We start from the raw sequence: 24,697 nt of genomic DNA on the forward strand, positions 1-24,697 counted from the left end.
TCTCTTACATTTATGATGCCTATTGTTGTAAGCCATTCTCAAATAAGCTACTTGTGAATATCATACAGTACCAATACCTACCTGTGCCTATTCCCACGTACAACAGATCCTATACAGTGCATGCATGTTTTTTTAACAGAATACTTTACCAAAAATGGTACGAAGCTGACAAAGTGGAACTTAGAAATGTATAATATGTTCTAGCAGTATATTGAAAATTCTAGATGTTATTATGATTGCAGTGAAAATATTTTATGATGCATTTCTACAAGTATTCTCTCCGCTTGTAGTCACTTTCACAAATATCTCTTCTAGTGACTAAAATCTACAGTTGTTTCTATCAGTCTGTGACAGCTGCAGTGCCAATTCCTCTTTCCAAATTGGCCGACCAAATTCCATATTGTGAGAGGCTGTACCTATATTTAGACGGTGGGCTTAAATTGCACAGAGCATAAGCCTGCCAGAGTTCACAGATCAGCCCTTTTGCTGCTGGACTTGGGAGCTGACGAGAGCTACATTGCCTCTCTTGCTTTTTCCTTCACCTCTCCATACTCTATACAGAAAAATGGATCCCGCCCAGGAACTGAAAGAAGAACTCAGACTTTATCAATCTACACTCCTTCAAGATGGGCTGAAAGAGCTTCTTGATGAAAATAAATTTGTTGATTGTTTCCTAAAAGCTGGAGACAAAACTCTTCCATGCCACAGGCTCATTCTGGCAGCTTGCAGTCCCTATTTCCGAGAGTTCTTTTTGTCTGATGAGAGTGAAGAGAAGAAAAAAAATCTGGAGTTAGATAATGTTGACCCCAATGTCATGGAAGCCATTCTTAAATACCTTTATTCTGCCGATATTGACCTTAATGATGGAAATGTGCAAGACATTTTTGCACTGGCCAGTCGTTTCCAAATCCCTTCCGTGTTCACAGTGTGTGTCACTTACCTTCAAAAGCGGCTGTCAACTACCAATTGTTTGGCTATCTTCAGATTGGGTCTTCTCCTGGACTGCCCAAGGCTTGCCATCACTGCAAGGGACTATGTTTGTGATAGGTTTAGCCAGATTTGTAATGAAGTCGATTTTCTTCAATTAGCCCCACATGAGCTCATAGCTGTTGTCTCCAGTGATACCCTAAATGTTGAAAAAGAAGAGGACGTCTTTGAGGCCGTGATGAAATGGGCTAAGACAGACAAGGAGAACAAAACAAAGAGTCTCGTTGAGGTCTTTGATTGCATCCGATTTCGATTGATGCCTGAAAAATTTATCAAGGATCGAGTAGAAAAAGAAGAGCTGTTCAAGGGAAATGCCGACATACAAAAAAAGATTAAAGTTATTAAAGATGCCTTTGCTGGCAAATTGCCTGAGCCTTCCAAAGAGAAGGCAGATGGTGATGTGGGCGATGAAGATTTACTTCCTGGATATCTGAATGACATTCCTAGGCATGGCATGTTTGTCAAAGATCTGATCATTATGATCAGTGACACAGCAACAGTAGCATATGACGCTCAAGAAAATGAATGCTACTTAGTGGCCTTGTCTGAGCAGATCCCAAGGAACCATTCCAGTGTAGTCAGCAAATCATCTAATCAGGTTTATGTTATTGGTGGACTTTACGTGGAAGAAGAAAATAAGGATCAACCATTACAGTCCTACTTCTTCCAGGTATGTAATCACATGCATTTTCTTTAGTTGTCCTTTATATAAATTATTTCGTCACATGTTTTTTTATCTTTTTGGAATGAAGCAACCGAAACAGCTGTCCAGTTATCTGTAAAATGTTTTTCCATACAAACAGGTTCCTATCTACCATTCCCTTATGGTAACATGATGACATGTAGAATATTTTCTGTAGATATTTGCAATGTAAGGGGTCTTTAAATGGCCCTGATATGAAACTTCTGCCACATTGTGTAAGCATTCAAAAACTTAATGTACATTATGACTATTTTAGCCTTCTCCAAAGATGCAGGGTCTGTGCTCCACTCGTCTCCCAGAGCACCTGCACTGCTTTCTCTTTTTTTATTCAGTCTGCTATCTCTATTTTTTTGGCCATTGGCAGCTGCTAATGATATTATCCATGTGCACATGCACTGAATTTCTATTGTCCTGTCACCCAGCTTTACTCTCAAATCTTACAGTAGGAGAATATGCCACAGAAACTGTATACTAAGAAAATATTAGCAGACAAGTGAAGTAATTTTTGGCACAAGAGGTCTATTCAGCCTCCGTTACCATAAAAGTCTAATTCAGCATTATATGAAGCCTATTATGCGTGTTGAAAGTGAAACAAAAGATAATCATCCACTTTCTGTGCACCTTTGATAACCAGATATTACAGTGTAAAAGTAGTCTTAAAATCATAGCTGTGCTGCACGTAACCTGTACAGAGAGCACAGCTGTGGGAGGGATCCAGCAGTTCCTCCCACTACAGGCTTTCTGCAGGAAACTACAGCGGGGAGGATACAAGACCATGCATCCTGAACATGGAAAGAGAGCAGCAGTCACTGGTAATTATTACAGGAACTTCCGGCACAGAGGCAAAAATTCATGTTGGATTACTGCACAGACCTGGAAGAATACACATGCCTCCTTTATTATTACAGTATATGCTCATCCTGGAGATAAGCTTTACAGATAGATACTTGTTCCTGCAATTTACCACTACTGAACATGAAAATATCTGCTTAAAAATACAAGGGTGCTTACCTATGTAGCTGACTGGGCAGTCACATTTTCTTTTATATCTATGAATGGGAAGAATTGGAGCTTTTATGTTTTATTGCCAGATGTGTGTGCCATCTGAGTGAGATTTTGGACATGGATCTAAATATCTATTTAATTTTTATGGCAATTTGTAGCTGGTTACATTGGATATCTATTCATTTACAAATTGCTGGTGTGCCATGACCATCAGAAGCTGCAATGGACAATTCTGTCGTTATCTCCAGATGCTACAAAAAGCCAACGCTAGGTGACTGGGCTACAAATCGATTATAATTGTGGCAACACAGACTATTGGCTACACTTTAACATTGTCATTTATATTTTTATGTTTGCAACTTAAAGTCAAAGAGGAGCAATCCCAAAGCTAATGTGTAGCTGCATTACTGCAGAAATAAAGGCCAGTGTGATATGGACTTTAGTCCCGTGTGCATTCTTGCTGTTGGACTAATACCCAATATCTTGGCATTGGAGAAGTATTGGGCCCATTCACACTTTTTGAATGTGTTACTGTATTACCTAATGCATACAAATAGAATGTTACCCTTCTTTTTAAAGCATCACAGCACAGGGGATAGCATGTGCGTTGCCTGCTACTGTATCAGTGGATTGTGGTCTTTTTTTTGTGGAAGAATATCTTCGCCTACAAAATCCTGGCCTTAACTTTGAAGTCTCCAATCTCAGAACAACTACTATATAGTTTTATTGTCAAAGCAATATGCAAATATTCAGGGCTGTTACTATTTGTCATGAGGCCCCATGGAAAAACCAAAAGGAAACGTTCAGTTTTCTTAAACTTCCAGACAGTTTCTCTATAAATACAGAATATTTGCTTTTGTATTTCTAAGCAGTAATGTAGAGGTTATTTATTCGTAGCAGTCACACAGTCTGCTATGGCTTTATATACACCTTTGACCATACTGCGTGAAAGAGAACTAGTATGAAGATTTGATTAAACATCATTCAAAAATAAAACGGGCAGTCCTATCTTTCTATTGTCTATCTTTGCAATATAAGCTATATAATGTAAAATGACAGGTTTGCATTAAAATCTTGCTGGTTAGCTACCATTATTCTTTGTGATAATTTCTGACTTTATTTTCTGTATTACAGATGGACAGCATTGGAGGTGAATGGATTGGACTCCCACCACTTCCATCAGCCAGATGCCTATTTGGACTGGGTGAGGCAGATAACTGTATTTATGCCATCGCTGGCAAAGACCTGCAGTCTGAAGAGTCACTGGACACAGTGTTCTGTTATGACATTAAGTATGCTGTTTAAAGTTACTAATCCTTTTATTTATGTTGCAAATTTGCTGGATGGATATTAAGTTTCTTCTTGTTTTAGAGCTGTAGCCTGGAAAGAAACAAAGAAGCTACCTATCAAGGTTTATGGACATTCAGTGGTATCACATAATGGGCTCATCTATAGTCTTGGAGGAAAAACAGATGACAAGTAAGTGGCAAGTTAGATCAACAGAACTGTCTAGAATTGGCACAGATTCAGATCATTTACTTGTAGTTGGCAAACTAGGTAGGCATTTTTTCTGTTTTTTTGGGGGGAGTCACCACCAAACAAATGTCTGACACATTTACAATAAAATTAGGCCTATCAAAGTATACACAACAGGTTTTCACGTACTTGCATTTTCTGCTGCTGGAATCCTGGGATGCCAATTGACAAATTTGTCACAGATTTAACACTAAAGGTTAGACTGGTTTCCAGTCCACACAGATGAACAGTTAGGAAGTGGTCAGGAGAGAGTTTTATTTGGTACAGAGTTACCTTTAACCAGCTAGGGAAAAAATGTATTCATGTACCCCTGATTCCCTGCTTCTATTTAGCAGCATCTTTCTTTTTTTTTTTATCTCCTTTCTCTGGAACAATTTTATGGTACAGCCTTACAGTATACATTATTGAAAATGTGTTCCTTATCAATAAGGCAACAAATAGCATCTCCCCCATCTCGAGTTCAGCACCATTGACTTCAATGCCCAATTTCCTGTATCTGTAAGGACCTTTTTGATAGTATTGTTGTAGTGTAACAAGTACTGCATTATTCCACACACCAGGATACACACCACAATGCATTATTGTGTGTTATCATGCTTTGTAATGCTGCATCAGAGGTGCATAGGTTTAGTGCTTTGGTGTGCCAATCCAAACAAAAAGCATTGCAACACAAGTTGAAGTGTGTTGGAGTAATGTGCGCTATAGCAATGCATCTCATCGGACCTTCAATTTTCACATGCTGCAACTCTCTAAAAACTGGTGACCTACAACATATTGCATGTTTTTTATGTACTTTAATTGCTGAAAGGATTAGTTCATCATAAGAATGGAATCACTCTATACAAATCCTACATAGTTCCATTCACCGGTGCTTGGAATACAGATTTAATTGGCAATCACTCATGAATATGACATTTTCATACTACAACATGGCATATACAGGATTTTTATGTCTTTTAGCTATACACATGTTGGTTTCTTTGCTTAGTGAACAAGTCTTATTATTTAGTTTTTTACTTGCAGCTTGTTTTGGAAAAAATGTGCAGTCCATGGTACAACATGAAGGAACAGGAAGCACAAAAGCTACACTATTTGGTTGTGTCATTGGCAAAATAGCAGAGCATTGTACACTCAGAATATATATGTAAAATCAGCTTGATTGGTTTATTTGATCATAATCACACATATTCATTCACAAAGGGTTTGTCCCGGAGTCTAATTATTTTATTTTGTAACTCATTGTACTTTTTTTGTAGCCCATTAACAGCTGATCTAATAACACCTGTTGTCTTGGAATTCTCCACCCTCCTTTGCCACCACATGGGGAATAGTGCAAATAGACATTAAACTATTACACCACCTGTTGCCTTCTCTATTGGTGCACATATGTTATATCGGCACCTTATTATTACAGGCCTGTAAATTTGCTAAGAGCCAGGATATTTTCAGTAAAGAATAATTGTGAGAACTAGTCCTGAGTTTAAATTAGCACTGTGTGACCGGAGAAGGACACACAAAACATAGTGCAGTGAAAGCTAGAAATAGCAGATACTTACATAATTATATAGATTTTTTTTTATTTTGTTATCAATAGTCTTTAAAATAGACCTTACCTTAAATGTAATTTTTCATGGTACCTGCAAGCATGCTAAGCAATATGTTAACATATTAGAACACATTCAGGAAATATACTTGTGTTTAATTGACACCTGGCAGTCCATTGCAAGGCTAGTACCTTAAGGCGTATGTTGAGTCCAACACTTTTAAATTTAAGATAGAATAAGAAGCTGTTATTTTTTTGTGCCATCTGCATATTTCAGGGAATTTTCTCACTTCCTGTCCTGGGCCTTAGGATTTAAGAGGAAATAGGAGTAAATCTCTCCAGAATATATAGAATTCCCATCTTAAACAGTAGTTATAGGAACATGTGGCCATATTGGAGGAATTTGGCTCACCTCTTGCTCTGGTAATTACTAAAATTGAATACACACAGTGATCACCAAGACAAATAGGAAAAGGAAATGTTACAAACGTAAACACAGAAAGCAAAAATAACAAAATGTATAAACTTAACACTAGCAAAGAATGTCTTTACATACATTCTAAATATGTTGTCATTGAGGCATTGCCATACACATGATGATTTGCCCTAGGCTTTCTGGAGTATTTGGCGCACATTAAAAATGTGCATTGTCTTTGTACAAAGTCATTTGAAGCCTCACATTTGCCTAGCAAGTGCTAAACATGAGAGGGAAATTACAACCTTCCCATCATTGGGGGCCTGGCCACTATTTTTAGATTATAGCCAGCTTTACTCTCTCTTTAGATGACAACCTGGTGAAATCTGTCAGACGACTTTGGTGCACCTGTTGGGAGCTCAGCGAGGAATTCTGGGGAATATACCACAGACTCTCATTAAACTGGCAGGCTGCAAAGGGCTTTACACGATTAATCTTCACCATATGTCAACGGTGCTACATTTATATTACCTAATTGAACTGTAACATTAAAACTGAACTCCAGCAGACATTAAACACAATTTAATGCAGTTATGTCATGATTTAAAATTAATGGTAGACTTACATCCAGGGTAACATATGGTAAAACATGCATTGACTGGTGCTTTACTGTAACATGAGCACTACAATTCATTTAGAATGGCAACTCTATGATGGCACAATGACCTTTTTCTTTGTTTGTAAGACTTTCATGAGCTAAAGATGGAATGAAAGAGTAAATAGACATATGGCACAGAAAGGGTCAGTCAGACATGCTTACTTTAATGCATTGTGACCTTTTATCTTTTCTTTGTAGGAAATGTACAGGCAGACTGTTTGTGTTCAATCCCAAAAAAGGAGATTGGAAGGACCTTCCTCCAATGAGGACAGCCCGCTCAATGTTTGGTGTTGCCGTTCACAAGAACAAAATCTTTGTTGCTGGTGGAGTCACAGAGGAAGGACTAACCGCATCAGTTGAAGCCTAAGATATTGCCACCAGCAAGTATGTTAAATGGGAGATCTATATGAAGATTAGTTTACACCATATTAGTGTACTGAATGTATTAGGATATGAAAGACTGGTCATTCCTACTTTGGCCTTATAAATGTTTGAATAGTTCACAATCACCAATAAGAAATTTTTATTATTTAGGTTGGTGTAATAATATTCAAAACTGACTGGTGGCTGCAGCCAACATTGGCAGTTTTTTATTTTTTTTATTTCAGGCTTTTCAATAGTTTTGAACAAACCTTTCATAATCTATTACTTTTCATATGGGCAAAGCATGGTGCCTTGAACACTTGGGCCTGAAAGTGAAGCTTTCCCTTCTGTCTATGCTACCTATCTTTTTGTTCTGGTCCAACCACAGAATGTAATACATTGCATGAACTCCAGACTCTAATATTACTAGCACCAATTAGATTTGTGTATATTCCCTATTTACCCTCCTGGGCCGTTCATTTCTGTCAGGATTTATATGTCTAAAAGCGGTTTATTGTTTTTCATGAAAATTTATTTTACAGTATAATATAAAAGTATGAGTATAATAAAGTTTGAAACACAAAATCATGTCAAAATAATAATCTAAATAAATAAAAAAAAAATAATAATTTTGTTTTTAAAAAATCATCTTTTTAAAAATTAAAGAAAAAAAATATTATTCTCATACTGGTATAATATACTGTAAAATACATTTTTCATTAAGGACAATGTACTGCTTATACACATATAAATCCACTGTATTGCATTCAATAGGCATTTTGTTTTGAATGCAATACAAAATAATTTGAAATTCCCGACGCGCCCCTAGCAACGGCCACACGCACCGACGTCACCGGGAACTCCCCGGTGACTCATCAGATGCAAAGGACGCTGGGCGGAGGAAACAAGAGGACGGGGATCACGAAGAAGGATGCCCGCGGACTAGGTAAGGCTCTATTTACTATTGTTTTCAATTGTTTTAGCTACCCTGAGTGTGATTCGGGGTTACTGCTTTCAGCATCTTTTTACCCCGAGCCGCACTCGGGGTTACCGCTGGGGAGGATAATGACATTTCTAAAATTAGACTGTTTTTTATAACCCAGTCAGAATGCATACAGAGTAAGATAATCGGAAGTTTTAATTGCTCTTTATGTACCTGTATTAATGTATAGTTCTCTTACTAGAGTCGCTATAAACAGCTTTAAAAATAAGGGCCCTGACGTCCTCCAAAGGCACAGACCTGGAACTATTATGCAGATTAGGAGCTCTTTGAAATCTGCATGTTTATTGCCTGTCAGTAACTTAGAATAGTACTGAAGTCAGACAGGCAGGTACGCAGTGTCCTTAGACAGAGGGTTCCTTTAGAAGAGTTGTTTGTTTTCAGAATAACATTAGCGGGTCAAAGAATGATTTTACCTGGAGGTTGTTCTCTAATACATTTTGTTTATTTTTCAAGGTACAGCAAACTATTGATAGATAAAAATGGAATGTGATTGGATTACTTTGAAAGGATTATAAATATACCTTATTTTTATTTTAGGTGGGAAACAATCACAGAATTCCCCCAGGAAAGAAGCTCCATCAATCTGGTCAGTTTAGCAGGATCACTGTATGCCATTGGTGGATTTGCAATGGTTCAATTAGAATCTCAGGAGTTTGCACCTTCAGAGGTCACAGATGTGTGGAAGTAAGTACCAGAGATGTCACTGATTTGTGCTTGAAATTCTTAGTTTGAAAGGCATCTAGAATTATCTTAAAACTAACAGTATTATTTTAAAATTAAACTAAACTCTTATAAAATACTTACAGTTGTAGAGCACTAGTAGTGTTAGGAGATTACTATTTTTTGCTCCAAAAATACAGCCTTCCTCCTTCCCCAGTAGACTCTGTACAGACTTAAGGGTTCATCCTTTACCCCTTTATGGAGTTTGCATATTCCCATGTTTGTATAGATACCTTCCAGGCACTTCTGTTTCCTCCCACATCCCAAAAACATACTTGTCAATTAAATGGCTTCATTTTAGCCTTGGATTATGTAAATGTCACATGGCCTTTGTTCAGTGGCTAAGACTCTCACCTTACAGGAGGAGGGATCCAGATTTTGACACTATCAGCTTTAAGTTTGTATGTTCTCTCCGAAATGGTTGGGACTGGGTCTGGGCACTCGTGATTCCTCCCACATACCAAACACATACAGTAGATGGACAAGACCCCACCCCCATACACATCTTTCCAAAAATGGCCTTAGTGATAATAGGTTGCAAGCTTCTTGGTTAGTGATTTCACTATGGACTTTTTATAGTGCTACATATTATGTTGGTGCTAAACGCTGCAGCCAGACTCATCCAACCATGCCACCACTCCTCTTCTGCTGCATTTCTTTGTAGTTCTCTTCATTGGCTTCTTTTTCACCTCCATTCTCACCCACCATTCCATATCCCCCTCACCTATTGTATGCTGCTTCCCCACATCTTAGATTGTAAGCTCTTTCCTGTGGGGTCCTCTCCTCCTCCTGTGTCACTCTCTGCACTTGTCTGTCATTTTCAACCCCTATTTAATTTACAGCTCTATGTAATATGTTGGCACTATATAAACACTGTTTAATAATAATGATCGTTTTCAATACATAATTTGATTTTCATCTTCTCTGAATCAATTAAACTTCTGCTTGGTCTTCTTAGGTTTGAAGATGACAAGAAGGAATGGAGTGGAATGTTAAAGGAAATCCGTTACGCCTCCGGTGCCACATGTCTTGATTCTCGCCTTAACCTTTTTAAACTGACTAAGTTGTAAACATTTAACATTATTACTTATTTTACAACATATTTTTTGTGTGTGTCTCTTTCTATTGGCTTCCAGGAAAAGTGACTGTGGCTATGTGCTAGAGTTTATTAAAATTATTACTGCATTACTGCACATTGTGATAAAATGCATTATGCTGTATCTTACAAGTTGTGATACTGCATACAAACTGTTTTTTTACAACTATGAAATTTACAGAATGGAAAATAAATGAAAGTGAATGGTATTAAAAGGTAAAATATGCATGCAGTGTGAATGAAATCTCAGGGCTCATTCACAACTAGGAATGTGCATGTTACGTTATTACGTCATGTACATTGCTATACATTGCTTTTATTTGCAGCATCAAAATACTTGAACATTACGCTTTTTCTCAACATCAAGTAACATGTAGAAAAAAAAAAATTAAAAAAAAAAAACTGCAGTAGTAGACTGAAACTTACTAGCAAACCGCAACTCTGGAAAACATGTGCTATTTCTTCAACATTTCATTGTGCCAAGCAGAACAATCAAAGCATTTGAATGCCACACTTTGATTGCAGAAACACAGACATTTATGAACTGTCTTAGCACAAAGTGAACCTATAATTAGTGTGTGCAAAGAAATGGGTTGACCTAACTGCCACTCCTCCCAGCTGCATTTACTTTTTATCACCCTGTTTCCTGCCACTCCAAAGGTCTAAGGACATCAGTTGATAGCTTTGAGTGCCTGGATTGCCAGTCACCATGCACTGGGGAAGTCATGTGGGAGAAAAGGAAGGAAGTCACATATCTCACACTTGTTGTATACAGACTTCATGTTACTACAGTTAGAGGTCTAACCAAATAAAGAATATCCATATACCCTATGAAATACATACTGTCTTATAATCTACTAAGAACCTATTTTATCTTACTATATTTTTTTTTATTAAAAAGGAAAATAAAAGCAGAAAATGAAAGTATCATACAATACAAAGATTACAGAGGGCGGCTCATACGAAGAATAAAAAATGCAATATAATTATAGTGAAAATAGGCATTGCCATTGCATATTTTACAAGAGGTAAGTTGCAGGAGATTCCAGAGAAATTTTAGGGAAGTCCTTTTAAACAAAGACAATCTCACAACAACAGCAATAAATTGGCACAGTGTCACAGTATAGTAGGTACATGAACTCCATGGAAAGTAGATCAGAGTGGGCATAAGCATTAATGTTACAGATCTAGGCCTTGTGCTCAATCCACAGAGCCCATATGGAAGGAAATTGGGCATGATTATCTAATGCAATAAAAAACTTTCCATGATCATATTGTCATTTATTTTCTGACGAACAGCACTATTACTGAGACAAGGGGTTATCCAGGAGTGCACAATAGTGAGTTTAGTAGGGCTAAGGACAAAATTGATCAACTTGTGCATTCATTTGGGTATATAAGAGATCTGTTACTTTAATAAAGCCTCCAGAGGATTTTGCAGAATTTCAATATTCAGAATGCTTCAAGAATATAGATTCTGATCCATAAGTTCACTCCTTGGAGACAGGACCACCATAAATACCTGATAAATTGGACCTAATGGCCACTCCATAAGGTTGGCTGACATGAAGATGCTGACACTGTAATAGTCAAAGAGGCTTAGAAAGTAATACAACTAGAGCCATGACAATGCCACGGTTCAACCTTCATTATCTTCCTGGATGAATAGAGATTGAGCAAGGAGAAATTACTCCAAATTCTAAAAAGTTGAAAGACCAAAACAAATTAGAGTCAGGCCACAACACAGGCACTAAATCATGATGAAGCACAAAGAACAGCACCGAAAATGGTCCAAAGTCAGAAAGCACAGAAGGAGATTATACATTAAAAAGTCAATGACAGTGTTTCAAAACCAGTTGAAACCATTGCTCCTGTACATGGTGCATGACTAGCAAGGTCTGCATAGGTAATACTTTTGGAGAACTCCTGGGTGAGCATGAAACTCTGTGATGAACTTGGGGAGGCCAAAGGGTCCCCTGGAGGTAAAGCAAGACTAAGGTCCCAAAAGCACTTTCTGGTAGATGCCAGTACAGTAGTCTGGTATTGCTTCCCTTGGTGCACCATAATCCGTTTAAATGGGAACCTTTAAGCAATAGCACATTTTTTTATCTTGTGGAATCCGGAGGTATAGCGGAAGAGTCTGTGCAAGATCAGGAAAGATCTGTTATTTATAAGCTCGAAAAAGCAGTTGGTCCTTAGTGGCAAGGTTATAGAACTTGACTATAATGTCCCTAGGGTCACAATTGGGTATCTTTGGGTCAGGACTCAATGCAAACTGGCAAATTCTAGTCTATGTAAAAGGTATGTCTGATCAAGCAGATCCGTTAGGAATTCTGCCAAGCCCCCTATGTGGAAGTACTATGACATGACCTGTTTTCCAGGTCCTCCTGTTTATCACAGAGGGCCAAGATTTCCTCCTGCAAGCCTTTAGATCTTATTCATGCCCTTCTAGCACCTTAGTGGTGTCATCCATGAGATTCCATCACAACAGTGCATTGGCCATTTTCTTTAATATTTCTAAGAATATCTGAACAGAACTGATGTGTGGCCCCCCAACTTTAGCAATCCCTAAAAATCCACCTTTTCAAATTAGTCTACTACCCATCCCCCTCTCTAATCACTAATCCATTCAGCCATCCACTCCTTGTATACTATACGCCCATACCTAATTAATTGCCAGCTCAATCAGTCAGGGTATCCATTTCATTGTCATATTGTACTTGCTACATATGCAGGTTTGTCTTCTGCAGCCCCTAATATTTGTACAGTGCTGCCTAATATGTTAGCACTTATGAAATACATTAAATAATAATAGTTGCTCAGTAAAAGTTCATATTTAATAAAATACACTTTAGATTTTACACATTCTTTGTAAATATCTTATTCCTAAGGTAATTTGTCCAGGCCACCTTTGTTCCAAGATTTTCAGAATTCCATTCATAATATGGGATCTGTAAAGCAAATAAAAGCAATAAGAAATTTCTTTAAATGGTTGCATGGAATGAATATGGCTGTATGTATGAGCAGAATATAGAAATATAGGACAGAATAATAGAGCACAATAAATATTAAATATAATTTTTGCCCATGTTACGGCAAAGTAATATTAATTAAAACATTAAGTACATCACAGCAATACATGCACATTGTCTCACAGTTTGTCCACGTATGGCTCACTACTGGTTTAAAAAAAGAAAAAATATGGGAAAATGTGTATTACACAGATGTACTACAGGTTTATTTTGTCCTGATATATAAAACAAATGCTGTACAAACAAGTGTTTAGAGGGCCTTCACCAAACTCTTAAACAGACCATGCCAACACGAGTCAGTTCCTTAAAAACGCCCTCCCCTCTTGGCACATCAAAGTCTTCTCCCCCTTTAGGATTGCCAACAGTACAAGAGTATTTTCAAGAGAATTCTACTATTTGTACCTGAATGACATCATATCCAAGGATCTCCAGATGTTTTTTCTTTATTGCAAATGCACCCTTCAAATGGTAAGAATCCCTGAGGAATGCCCATTGATTGTAAAATTCCACTGCAACCCTACATTAATGACAGAAAGGTTTACAGTAAGTTCAGTAAACTAAACATTGTATGACCAAGATAAAAAATGATAAAAATCAATATATTTTAAAGACCATTGCCTAGAAGAGTTCAGTCATTAGTGTAATAATCTCATATTTCATACAAGATCAAACACATAATGGTGTTTCCATCAGCAACAAATCAAGCGCTACCTTTCAAACTTAATTATTAACAAGTGAGGAATCTATTATTACTTGTGAGTATAATCCCTTTCCTTTTTGCTGCTACTGACCTCCGAGCTCCTGCTGGCAAAGGCTTATTTTCCTGTATCGGACGGTCAGGTTCACACACTGATGAGTCAGATGAGGGAGGATCTTCTTCTATGTATGCAATGGGTTTTTTTTCTTTATCCAGGATGTATTCAAGATCTACAAAGCAAAACCAAAATTAGAAAATATTCCCTAACTACAGTTTCTTTTGATAGCAATGTTTGTGTCATCTAGGTTTCAAGTCTGATTTGGATATGAGACCATATGGGTAAATGTTTGTTTTTACATTTAAAACAGAAATTGAAACCAACGGGTATAATAAATATCAGGACATATAATAATCAGATTATCAATTGAGTGTCTACAATCAATTTTTGATTTGCCTGAATACACTATGTGACCAAAAGTTTGCAGACACCACTGATCAAGCCTGGTTTGAACACACAATTCGAAAACATTTGTCATCATTATAGGGTTACTATCCCTTTTAACTTCATCCCAAATATTTTGAGGAGTGTGTACATAATTTTGGCCATACACTATACCTGTGTGCACATCTGTTTTTTCTGTAGAGAATCAATATTCAGGAATCCAGGCAGCCAAATCAAGATCCACGAATTGTATGACACCATATATTGCACACAGCTTCATGCATATTTTCATGGAATCAAATCACAGTTCCCCAAATTGTAACCTGATTTGATTATGATTAAGCAATGGAGCCACTAGCTCCCAATATTTGCACCACATATCAGAAACTCCATTATTAACAGGTAAATATATTGTAAAGAATAATGAGTTAGGACACTATCTGGAAGGGTTTGTAAGTTCTCATAAACTCTAGTTTTCTACCACATCACAAAAACATGCAGTTAGGTTAGGTGGCTTTCCCCCCAAAAAACGGCCTTAGACTGATATATGTGAATGATATATGACTATTGTAGGGACATTAGACACATTAGATTGAAAGCCCCCTGAGGGACAGTTAGTAACATGATCATTGACTGTAAAACACAGCGTAATATGTCAGAGCTATATTAATATATATATATATATATATATATATATATATATAATATTATTGTAGATTTATGCAGCTTACCTATAGAGTAAAAGTAAGGTGTTGTCACACACATCTTTGTAAAATTTTTCCCACCAAATATCTCTTCTAGTAGCTGATTAATCTGGAGAATCTGGATATGATTGAAAGGTTCCCCTGTAAGAGAAGATAGAGGGTCAATGTTACAGAGGAACTGAACTATGGAAGCTGTGCCCAAAGCCTGCAACCAGAGGGCAAAGAAGCGGTATTGCCTCTGGTCTTCTGCAGATATCTTAAATATCCTATCTGTATGTAATATTTTGATGGGTCACCTAGATGCAGGGGTTAACATACCATTTGTGCAGATTGTGTAGTTCTCTGAGACATAGGATCCCATTTATGCTTGATACTGAAGTCCCTGTAAAGTACATTTATACTTGATACTGAAGTCCCTGTGAAGTCCCTGGGTCTTTCAACTTGGCCAATAGTTGCACAAAAGGGGGAGCGTAAAATGCTTTGCCTTGCACAGGAGGCCTTTTGGTGGTTCTGACTGCCAATGCATAAAATAATAGCCGTAGCACAAATGGTCTGCAAAGTCAGTTATAAAGAGGTTTTCCAATGGTTATCCAATATAAAACAAATTTACACAATCTATCCATGACAGAATGTCATGTTTTTTATTGGCCAGAAAAAGGAGGACTTCCATGTTCCTGCAGATCCTTTTCTCGAGTTTCATGAACATTGATGGGCAAACTGAAAAAGCAAAAGCCTTATCACATTTTTTTTTAAACAGAAAGTGTCACTTTCAAAATCATTTTAGTTTAGTTTTATACCAGAACAGCGGTCGCCAACCTTTTGGACCCCACGGACCACTATCCTCATAAATTTAAATCCTGCAAACCATTGATATGAATTTTTTTAAAAGATAAATCCATTTGTAAAATAATGATTTTCTTAATGGTGCCCGACGGAGATTGTGGAGGCTCAGATTCATTGATCAGCTCAAGGTTAAGTGAAGTATTACTATTGTTACTATTATCATTAGTTGCATTTTCTTTGATATTACTAAAGAAATACCAAATATTTGTTTGCTTTTTCTCACTCATTATGGGTTTATTTCATTCAAATCTAAGACCAAACAAGAAATAAAAGTTATCAGAGTCAAACAATTTGATGCCATTAAATATAACAGTTAAAGAAATACACAGTTAAGGTCATACTTACCTAAAAGAGCTTATGAGAAATAAACAGGTATTCGCGGAACGGGGTGACTGTTGTAATGGTGGAAACAATACTGAAGCGTTGCCTCATACAACTTAAGACTACACTAGCTTCACGCTGCGACTCCCTTGTTTTTTCTGTGGACCATCAAAGTTTTTTCACAGACCACAGGTTGGTGACCACTGTACTAGATCTTTTGCTTGAAGATGCTTCGTGTATTAGCACGAGGGCGTTTTACAGACAGGGGATCGTGATTACATGTCACATGACAAAAGTGTAGACAGCTTGGCCATTCTCACTCACCTCTCTTTAGCAATCGTTGGCAATAATTCTCATGGAACCAGGGAACTCCATATTCTGGATGTTCTAAACAGACAGAACGATTCAGCTCCATTAGGAGCTGACGTAAGTTCTTGGTGTGATTTAGAGCTAAAAAAAACAAAAATACTATCTACTCAGATAGCATACTAATAATACATTGTGACAAAAATAAAAAAAACTACATATATAAGATGTAGTGTTTAAAAAAATGTGTACAAGTTTTACAATCTGCAAAGAGCTAACAGAAGACATATCCAGTTTATCTATTTTAGGTGGAATCCAATCAAAATTCACAAATCCACTAGATTAAATGACACCCCTCCTCCACCAAAGATCACAAATTTAAATGTGCATACAATTTTAGATAAACTTTGCAATTGTTGTGTTTTAATGCATGTAGGCAGATAAATAGGCCTTGCCAAAAAAAAAAAATACAAAAAAAAAAAAATTAGGCCAGGCCAGGAAATGATGGGGAAAATTTCCAATGGGAACCAGGGCCATATTTCTCACAAGGCCACCTAGGATGGCCAGTGGGCAATAGGGTCTGCACTTGTACTGCTATCACAACTGTAAAATTATCACTATAATACATAAAAGTCCTTAGCTTATGCCCGTCCTGCCCACAACCAACCAAAGTTCCCACCACTGAGTCTTCATTATCATCATGGCACACCCATATTCGCCCCTTATGCACAAGCTTACTGGCCTAGGGGACAGCAAAGTACAAATGCAGCCCCGATGGGAACACAGAACAAACAACAAACAATAGGTTTTTTTTGCTGTTCAGGCCCCAGCAACTGCATTTGTCAATTTAGCAAAAATATCACATAGAAAGAAAACAAAATTCTACAAAGGACAGACACATTTAAAAATTTGAGATTTGATTATATACAAAACTAGGAAAGTTTGGCATATGTTACCACAATGCACTACGGTAACATAGTAGACAAGTACCCCAGTATTCTGAATAGTGGCCCATCACGCGTCTCTGGAAAGTGCGAGGAACCCCACAAAAACACAAGGAGAAAATACAAACCCCATGCAGATCATGCCCTGGCTGAGAATAAAACTGTGCTGACATGCTAAATAATTTTGTACAAACTGGTAACATGAAGGAAAGCAAAGTATAAGCTTGAGACTTACCATCCAACTGAGCATCAAATCTGAGTAGGAAATCCATGCTGAATATGGCTTTTATGAGCTCTTCTGGGAAGTACCCCGCCATAGAGAGAGAGTAAGTAGTTAGCACCATTAGGTGAGGGGACAGAGAGTCTAAATGCAAAAAACATACAAAACAGTAAAAGTGTTAATAAGTGTGTGTCTGTCATTTTAATTAATAAATAAGTTACATTTTAAACCTAAAATCTGACCATAGATCCAAACTTCCTATGACTAATGTGATATATTCACTTCACATCCTGTAAATACACTACCACAAAAAGATGAATTCTTGGTGAATGTCACTGTTACAATAAATGTCACCCTGACAATGAAGTTCTTTTATTTGGTCACTTCTGGTCTGTTCCTATAGCACAGGTAGTGTCTCCTAATAGATGTTTGATAATTGCAAAAGATAAGTGTTGATTCTGCCAGGAATCTTGTCAGCTGATAACACCGGCAGGGAGTTGCCATCCTAACAATTTTATGGTTTACAGCCTATCTACAGCTACAGCTATCTCACCAATGTTATGCCTAAACTTAACACTACAGGCCTGATTTAATAAAGCTCTCCAAGACTGAGGAATATAGACTATTATGGGAGAATCTGGGTGATCCACCAAACGTGGAACATGTTTGGTCCAGGATTTAAAGCATTGGCAGGCTATTAGCAAATGCTTTTTCCTTTCTATTTTAGATTTTCTGGATCACCCAGGCTCACTAATGATAGTCTATCTTCTCCAGTCTTGGAGAGCTTTAATAAAACAGGCCCTATATGTTAACGTTTCCAAAAACGTTTTTGTATGCATGGTTTGTATATTTATATTGACCTATGCAGCCATTTTCTCATTATACATGTTGAGGCTTTCCAGTAGTGCAGCATCTTGAAAGACTAACAAAAAATCATACACATTAAGTGATAACTCACCCATATTTTTTAATACATGCTGTATGCAAGCATCAAAAAAATCTTTCCCTTGGGGGGGATCACAATTAAAATAAGAAAAAACACGTAAAATTGGGTAAACAGCAGCTGGATGAATCTGAAAGAGAAAGTCATAAACTTAAAGTAAACTCTCTAATAGAGATTCAAATGCAAAAAAGATAGAGGGTTCTTATTATTCCCCACTGGAACTTTAGTTCAACTTTAAAATATGCTTGTTTGCATTAGGCTACCAGTAGATGGCACGGTGTCAAACAAACTCTGGGCCTTATTTATTAAACCTCTCCAAGGGTGGAGAGGATACAATTTCATTAGTGAAGCTGGGTGATCCAGCAACCCTGGAATGGATTTCCAGGGCTATTTGTTATTAAATGTTTTGAATCCTGGAACAGATCCATTCCAGGTTTGCTCTCAGATAGAAAGTTTGCTAAACACTTTACATGAGGACACAATGCCATCTACTGGTGTGACACAAGTATAAAACACAGTATACCAGTAAGTTTCCAGTGTTCCAGTTTTTACTGATGGCAACACCTGAGTTCTGAGGCCTTTTTAGTAACAGCTAAAAATGGAGCTGGTATTCTGGATATCTAAATAGAATGATGCCAAAAACTATCCCTGTATATAGAATGCATAACTTGGATTTTGAATATTTATGGAATATATAAGAAGGGAGTCGGTGCCCAGGATAGAGCAAATACATGGAGTACACGATAGGTGTGGTAAATAATGGTTTATACTAATATACATTTTTATTATAGGTTATGTTTTTAATTTGAAGGTAAATAAAATAATGTAATTTTACCAGATATATATACAAAATTTTAGCGACCTGCTAATAAATTCAATATGTAGGCAATATAATAAGATACATTTTCTTTACCTTTTTCAGATTATCCATAGTGACTGTTGCAATTTTGTCCAAAAGTGGAGAACAGTGAGTATTTGTTCGAAGGACTAAAATTGAAAACTCTGCAATGTTATTCCAGTTGAGCTGATGCATCAAACGTTGGCAGGTTTCTAATGTGGCTTTTAAAATTGGCAAATACATTCGCAAGGTAACTTCTTTATCTCTCATTTCATGCAGTAGGGAGTCCATACACTTTATCTCACTCACTTTCCTAATTCTTAAACTGTTCAACTCCTGAATGATTTTGTTGAGAGCAGCTTTTTTATTAGGAGTATAGGCTGACTGCAACAGTTGTACCATACTGGAAGTCATGTGACTTAAGTCTTGGAATTTGCACTGAGCTAGGATATCATGAAGTTTAGAAAGAATCTCTTCATTTATTTGGTTAGGGTTTAACAAAAACAAGGCTCTGAGCATCAGTGTGACATCAGATGGAATAAAACTCGACAATATGCGCCTAAAATATGAAAGAAAAATAGGTCTCAGATGAGATTAAAAAAAAAAAAAACAATACAACTATTTACCTTATTACATAGACATATATGAGTATCTATAGGTGGTCTGTAAATGATAAATATATTGTAATTAAAGTAACTTAGGCATCTTTACGTGAGTAAATTTATAGTGAATGCATTTGTGTATAATTGTTTGATAAATAAAATATTTGTTTTATTTGAAAAAATGTTTTTTAAAAGGGGTCTCCACAAATTACTCTTTTTGGTGTTAATATTGTTTGTGACAATATATCATCCTCATAATGTATAGGTTCTGTCACTTTGCTTTATAACAGCTTTATACTAGGGGTCTCCAACCACCAGGCTGTGACCGGCATTGGGCTGTAAAAAAAAAGTCTTTCTTCTCAGCTGCAATCTTTGCTGCGACAGGTAGAATTAAACTTTCCATGCTGCAAAAAATGTGTAAAGTCAACAAAGAAGTGCACTGCTTGTTGAAAACTATCAGCAGTGCCTTGAAGACCATAGGTGTGTGATCTGTGCCAGTAAATAGGGCATATTATACAGAGATGCATTCAAGAGCTGCCTGATGGGTGTTCCCCTGATGATTGCTGTTCCCTTATCCAGCCAGTGAAAATGGACAGCTTACTATCTTACACATAAACTTTTGTAGTGAAAAGCATCACTACAAGAAAAATATTACAAATGGGTGATTTGTCAATTCGTGTGTTCCTCCTATTATTTTATCATTCTTTTAAAATAGAAATATTCAGCGTTAATAAAAAAAAATGTATGAAATTATTCTTGCCTGTTTAAATGCACTTGCAGTTCTGTATGTAGCTCATTATCATTGAAGTCCAGTAAAAGCACAGCCTTTACAATACTACATAGCTGGCCCGGTGTGCAAACTTCCAAATGTTTCTTTAGCTGTGAACAGATCCTAAAACAAGAAATATTGTCATGTTTTCTACTGCACTAAAACAAATCAGATACTTTGTACAGATAATTATGTATTGTGGCACATGAAGTCAGCAATGCAGTATGCCTGCCAAATATGTTTTATATTATATTAATATTCACTGTATAGTTTATACATAGGCATTATACAATGCAAAGCTGATTTAGGGAATGGCAATATCACCCTCCTGGCTCTATTCTGTAATAAAGACACACAAATTATGGATGTGCATAAACATTATAAATATAGATATGGTTTGGACATCCGTGTACTTTTCTATTTTGCTGAAGTGCCACCTTAAAGCCTAATTCTAGGAAAACCAGAAAAACTCTCAGTCAGTGGGAGGTTGTCTAGAGCAGTGTTTCTCAACCAGGATTCCTCTAGAATAGGGGTGTCAAACTCAAATACACAGAGGGCCAAAATTAAAAACTTAGACCAACTCGCGGGGCAAACTTGAAATGTATTGAAAAAACAATAATCTCAATAAGAAGAAACAAGAACACATGAGAAGAGCATGCAAGTGATATGCAGTGGATTGATCTACATTATTTAGATCAACCCACTGCATGTTACTGCGTGCTCTTCTCATGTGTTCCTGTTTTTTCCTATTGAGATTAATAGTTTTACTTTGCCAGAGAATGCAATGTGAAACCAAATGAATTGCTGCATTCATTTGGTTTCACATTGTATTCTCTGTCACAGTAAACAATTATTATAGCAATAGCTCTATGATAATTCCTGATAATAATAATCCTGATACTTCCTGATTATTGAGCTTACCTGTCAGTATAAACTCTGCAGGGTCCACAAATAGGCTTTTGTTCAATAGACACAAGTGATGCCGTTACTACAATTCCCAACATCACTTGTTTCTATAAAATGCGGTGCCACGCATAGGCAGAGAGGCCGCTGGTCTAGAGACGCGAGTGATACCGGGAATTGTAGTAGCAGCATTGTACTTGCTTCTATAGAACAGCAGCTTAATATGAATTGCAGCTGACCTGCTGTTACTATGAATTGCAGTAGTGGCGGGCCAGCTGCAATTCATTTTAAGAATTCTTTTGGGGGCCTAAAAAAAGGACATGTCGGGCCAGATTTGGCCCACGGGCCAGAGTTTGACACCTCTAGAAGTTGCTCTAGAAGTTGCTAGGGGTTCCTTAAGCAATGGGTATTTGTACCTCTGTTTAAATGACAACCATGATCCTTTGGCTATCTGTAAGGGTAACATTCTTCCTACCGGCCAGCAATGTAAGAAGAATTCTTCCTACTGACCACCACACTAATGTATTGTGAGCCATGAACATAGTAACTATAGCAGGGGCTCCTTGAGACTTGAAAGCTATGTTCTGTGTTCCCTCATGTTAAAAAGGTTGAGAAAGGCTGGTCTGACTTCTGGGAATTAATGACCGGGAAGAAAACCAACACCGGGAAGAAGACCAGCACTGAAAAAGAGAGCAAGAAGAGGTGAGTGTAATTAGAAAATTGTGATCAGGCAAGCAAGTAAATTTTATTGCAGGAGGGACATTGTCTGTCCCTTCTGAAATAAACAGCCTGCTATTTGCAATATGTTTAGTTTTATGTTTGCAAAGCATCAGGGCACTTGAAGCAAAAGAAAAATAGTCCCTTTTTTGACATCAGACTCCAATACAAAGATAGATCTCTGTTTGTAGAGGTTGCTAGATTTTGACCAACCACATTCCCTACACCTTGAACTGAAGTTTCTTCTACCCTGGAAACTCCCTTTAAGGTATCTGACTAATCCAATAGAAATAATACATTAATAAAGCTTACAAATGACAGGCTGCAAAAAAAAAAAAGGAAAAACGTTACTTTTGGATGAGCTCAGTGTTTGTACACTCCGTTTGTGCCATCTTCTTCAGAACATTAAGAAGATTATCAAAAGACATTTCATCTGCAAAGCTCATGAGCTTAGCTTCAAGCCTAGGAGAAAAACAATAGTAAAAAGTGAATTTAATAAATCAAAGGCCTAAATATTAATTTATCAAGTAAAATGTTGAGAAGAAAATTCTTAAAAGTGAACCTAAAAAACCAATGATCAAAAATGTACAAGCAAAACTAAACCTGTGATACTCCCTTGTCCCCGTTTCATGGCAGGGCGCCGTCATCTTCTTCCTTCTTCTCTTCCTGGAGATGATCTTTGGTCATCATGATTGGTCAGGCCAGGATGAGGTAACTCATTTAATTCATTACCAGCACATGCAAGGTAAGGCAAGATTGCCTACCCATCTTTTTCTGTCATTTGAAACCATCACTACTACTCACCACTACATATGCCTTCTCCTATTGTGTGTTATTTCCCCCACCTCCTAGATTGTAAGCTCTTCGGGGCAGGGTTCTCTACTCCTGTGTCAATGTTGAAGCTATATAAATCCTGTTTATTAGTAAAAATAATAATGATAATTGCTGGGTATTCCTGGCAAAAAAATTTGAAAGCTGGGCAGCGATCAGGCAGGTAAGCAAGAGACATCTCCTGTCTGTTTCTGCAATAAACACCTGCTAGATTGCACTTTAATATACAAGTCCTCAAATGTGATGGTAGTATCCTTTTTTTATTGTCCTTTTCCTTTATTTTTACCTGGTAATCCTGCCTATAGCACACTTCCTTTTCTAGGGTGACAACCTGTACCATGTATCTATGGAGCTGAAGCAATGTAGAGCTTTGACAGGAAGTGTGTAATAGCTGCCAAATACATCAACCTTTATCTTCTTCATAGCAAAGTAGGGAGTAGTAGTGCTTTGTCATTCATAAAACTGGCTAGGAACAATGTAACTGGTTTACCAGAGGAAGACAGCATAGAACCTTGGGAGTTCACAAGATTTCTAGCAGAATAAACAGTTATTTTAATGCACTATTTGAAAAAATACATAAAAATGCTTTGACTTGTATATTTGTTAGACAATGGGAACAAATATTGAAATTAGGGTTTACATACACAATAAATGGCAGTGACAAAGTGTAGCATATGCATCCAGCAAACACTTATTGCTACAGAAAATCTCAGATCAGAGTTGCTCACATCTTTGATAATAAAAAAGTGACTTTCTAAAAGTCCCTATTTACAGAAGAATAAAGCATGTCATACATTAGTTAATGGGTGAACGAGGGATAGATAACTTCCAGTGGAAACTGGATGCTAAGTCGTCAAATGAATTTGTGAAGTCTTGATTTTTCGCTCTCCATATGCTGCTGTATCTCTGTGTAGTTCTCTTCATTGGCTTCCATTTCACCTTAGAATCAAATTGAAGCTCCTGTGCTTTGCCTTCAAATCCATTCACAGTTCTTGTCCCCCTTACCTCTATGACCTGGTAGAAAAATACTCCCCCAGCCGCTCTCTTGGCTCCTCCAATGACCTACTACTGACGTCCTCACTCATAACCTCCTCACACTTACAGCTCCAAGACTTTTCAAAAACCTGCCCCGACTCTCTAAAAAAAGGTCTTCCTCATCCTATTCGGCTTGCTCTATTATCTGCTCATTTAAAAGAGCACTCAAAACCCATCTTTTCAAACTTGTCTACCATACTTCTGCCTGTCTCCTAAAAGCCTCACTACTTCCCACCATTCCATATCCCCCTACTATTGTGTGATACTTCCCCCACCTCCTAGATTGTAAGCTCTTCTGGGCAGGGTCTTCTCCTCCTCCTTTGTCACTGTCTGTATCTGTCTGTCATTTGCAACCCCTATTTAATGTACAGCGCTGCGTGATATGTTGGAGCTATATAAATAATGTTTATTATTATTAATATTATTCTGATAAGTCTGAATTCTCTTTGTTCCTTATTTTTCAGTGAATTCCTTTCTATCCCTAGTTATCCTATGTACTTCTTATGTATTTTTATGTATTA

General features: G+C 37.2%; 2 protein-coding genes across 6 annotated transcripts in view; one reads left to right on the forward strand and one right to left on the reverse strand.

Moving 5' to 3' along the window:
- Positions 1–472: 472 nt before the first annotated feature.
- Positions 473–8,896, forward strand: KLHL41 (kelch like family member 41). The gene is made up of 5 exons (XM_072418299.1): positions 473–1,657; positions 3,830–3,987; positions 4,067–4,174; positions 7,046–7,231; positions 8,751–8,896. The coding sequence occupies exons 1-4, from the start codon at positions 566–568 to the stop codon at positions 7,212–7,214; spliced, it is 1,527 nt and encodes a 508-aa protein (XP_072274400.1). The 5' UTR covers positions 473–565; the 3' UTR covers positions 7,215–7,231; positions 8,751–8,896.
- Positions 8,897–12,844: 3,948 nt separating this feature from the next.
- Positions 12,845–24,697, reverse strand: part of FASTKD1 (FAST kinase domains 1) — a 17,216-nt gene continuing 5,363 nt past the window's right edge. For all 5 annotated transcript variants that reach the window (XM_072418298.1, XM_072418296.1, XM_072418297.1 and 2 more), the window contains exons 6-15: positions 22,662–22,772; positions 20,682–20,813; positions 19,395–19,878; positions 18,497–18,611; positions 17,554–17,682; positions 16,393–16,518; positions 14,932–15,045; positions 13,853–13,988; positions 13,464–13,578; positions 12,845–12,980 (exon numbers count right to left, since the gene is read on the reverse strand). In XM_072418298.1, the coding sequence (XP_072274399.1) occupies positions 12,888–12,980; positions 13,464–13,578; positions 13,853–13,988; positions 14,932–15,045; positions 16,393–16,518; positions 17,554–17,682; positions 18,497–18,611; positions 19,395–19,878; positions 20,682–20,813; positions 22,662–22,772 (1,555 nt within the window). In that variant the 3' untranslated portion in view covers positions 12,845–12,887. The remainder of the gene's footprint in view (positions 12,981–13,463; positions 13,579–13,852; positions 13,989–14,931; positions 15,046–16,392; positions 16,519–17,553; positions 17,683–18,496; positions 18,612–19,394; positions 19,879–20,681; positions 20,814–22,661; positions 22,773–24,697) is intronic.

This window comes from Pyxicephalus adspersus, chromosome 7 (genome assembly GCF_032062135.1).
Source record: "Pyxicephalus adspersus chromosome 7, UCB_Pads_2.0, whole genome shotgun sequence".
In the NCBI taxonomy this organism is placed as follows: Eukaryota; Metazoa; Chordata; class Amphibia; order Anura; family Pyxicephalidae; genus Pyxicephalus; species Pyxicephalus adspersus.

Bases quoted from the DNA above. Each gene is read 5' to 3' on its own strand.
- KLHL41 (XM_072418299.1), top strand. From the start codon at position 566: ATGGATCCCGCCCAGGAACTGAAAGAAGAACTCAGACTTTATCAATCT. The intron at 1,658-3,829 runs GTATGTAATCAC...TCTGTATTACAG, and splicing joins TACAGTCCTACTTCTTCCAG to ATGGACAGCATTGGAGGTGA. The intron at 3,988-4,066 runs GTATGCTGTTTA...TTCTTGTTTTAG, and splicing joins GTGTTCTGTTATGACATTAA to AGCTGTAGCCTGGAAAGAAA.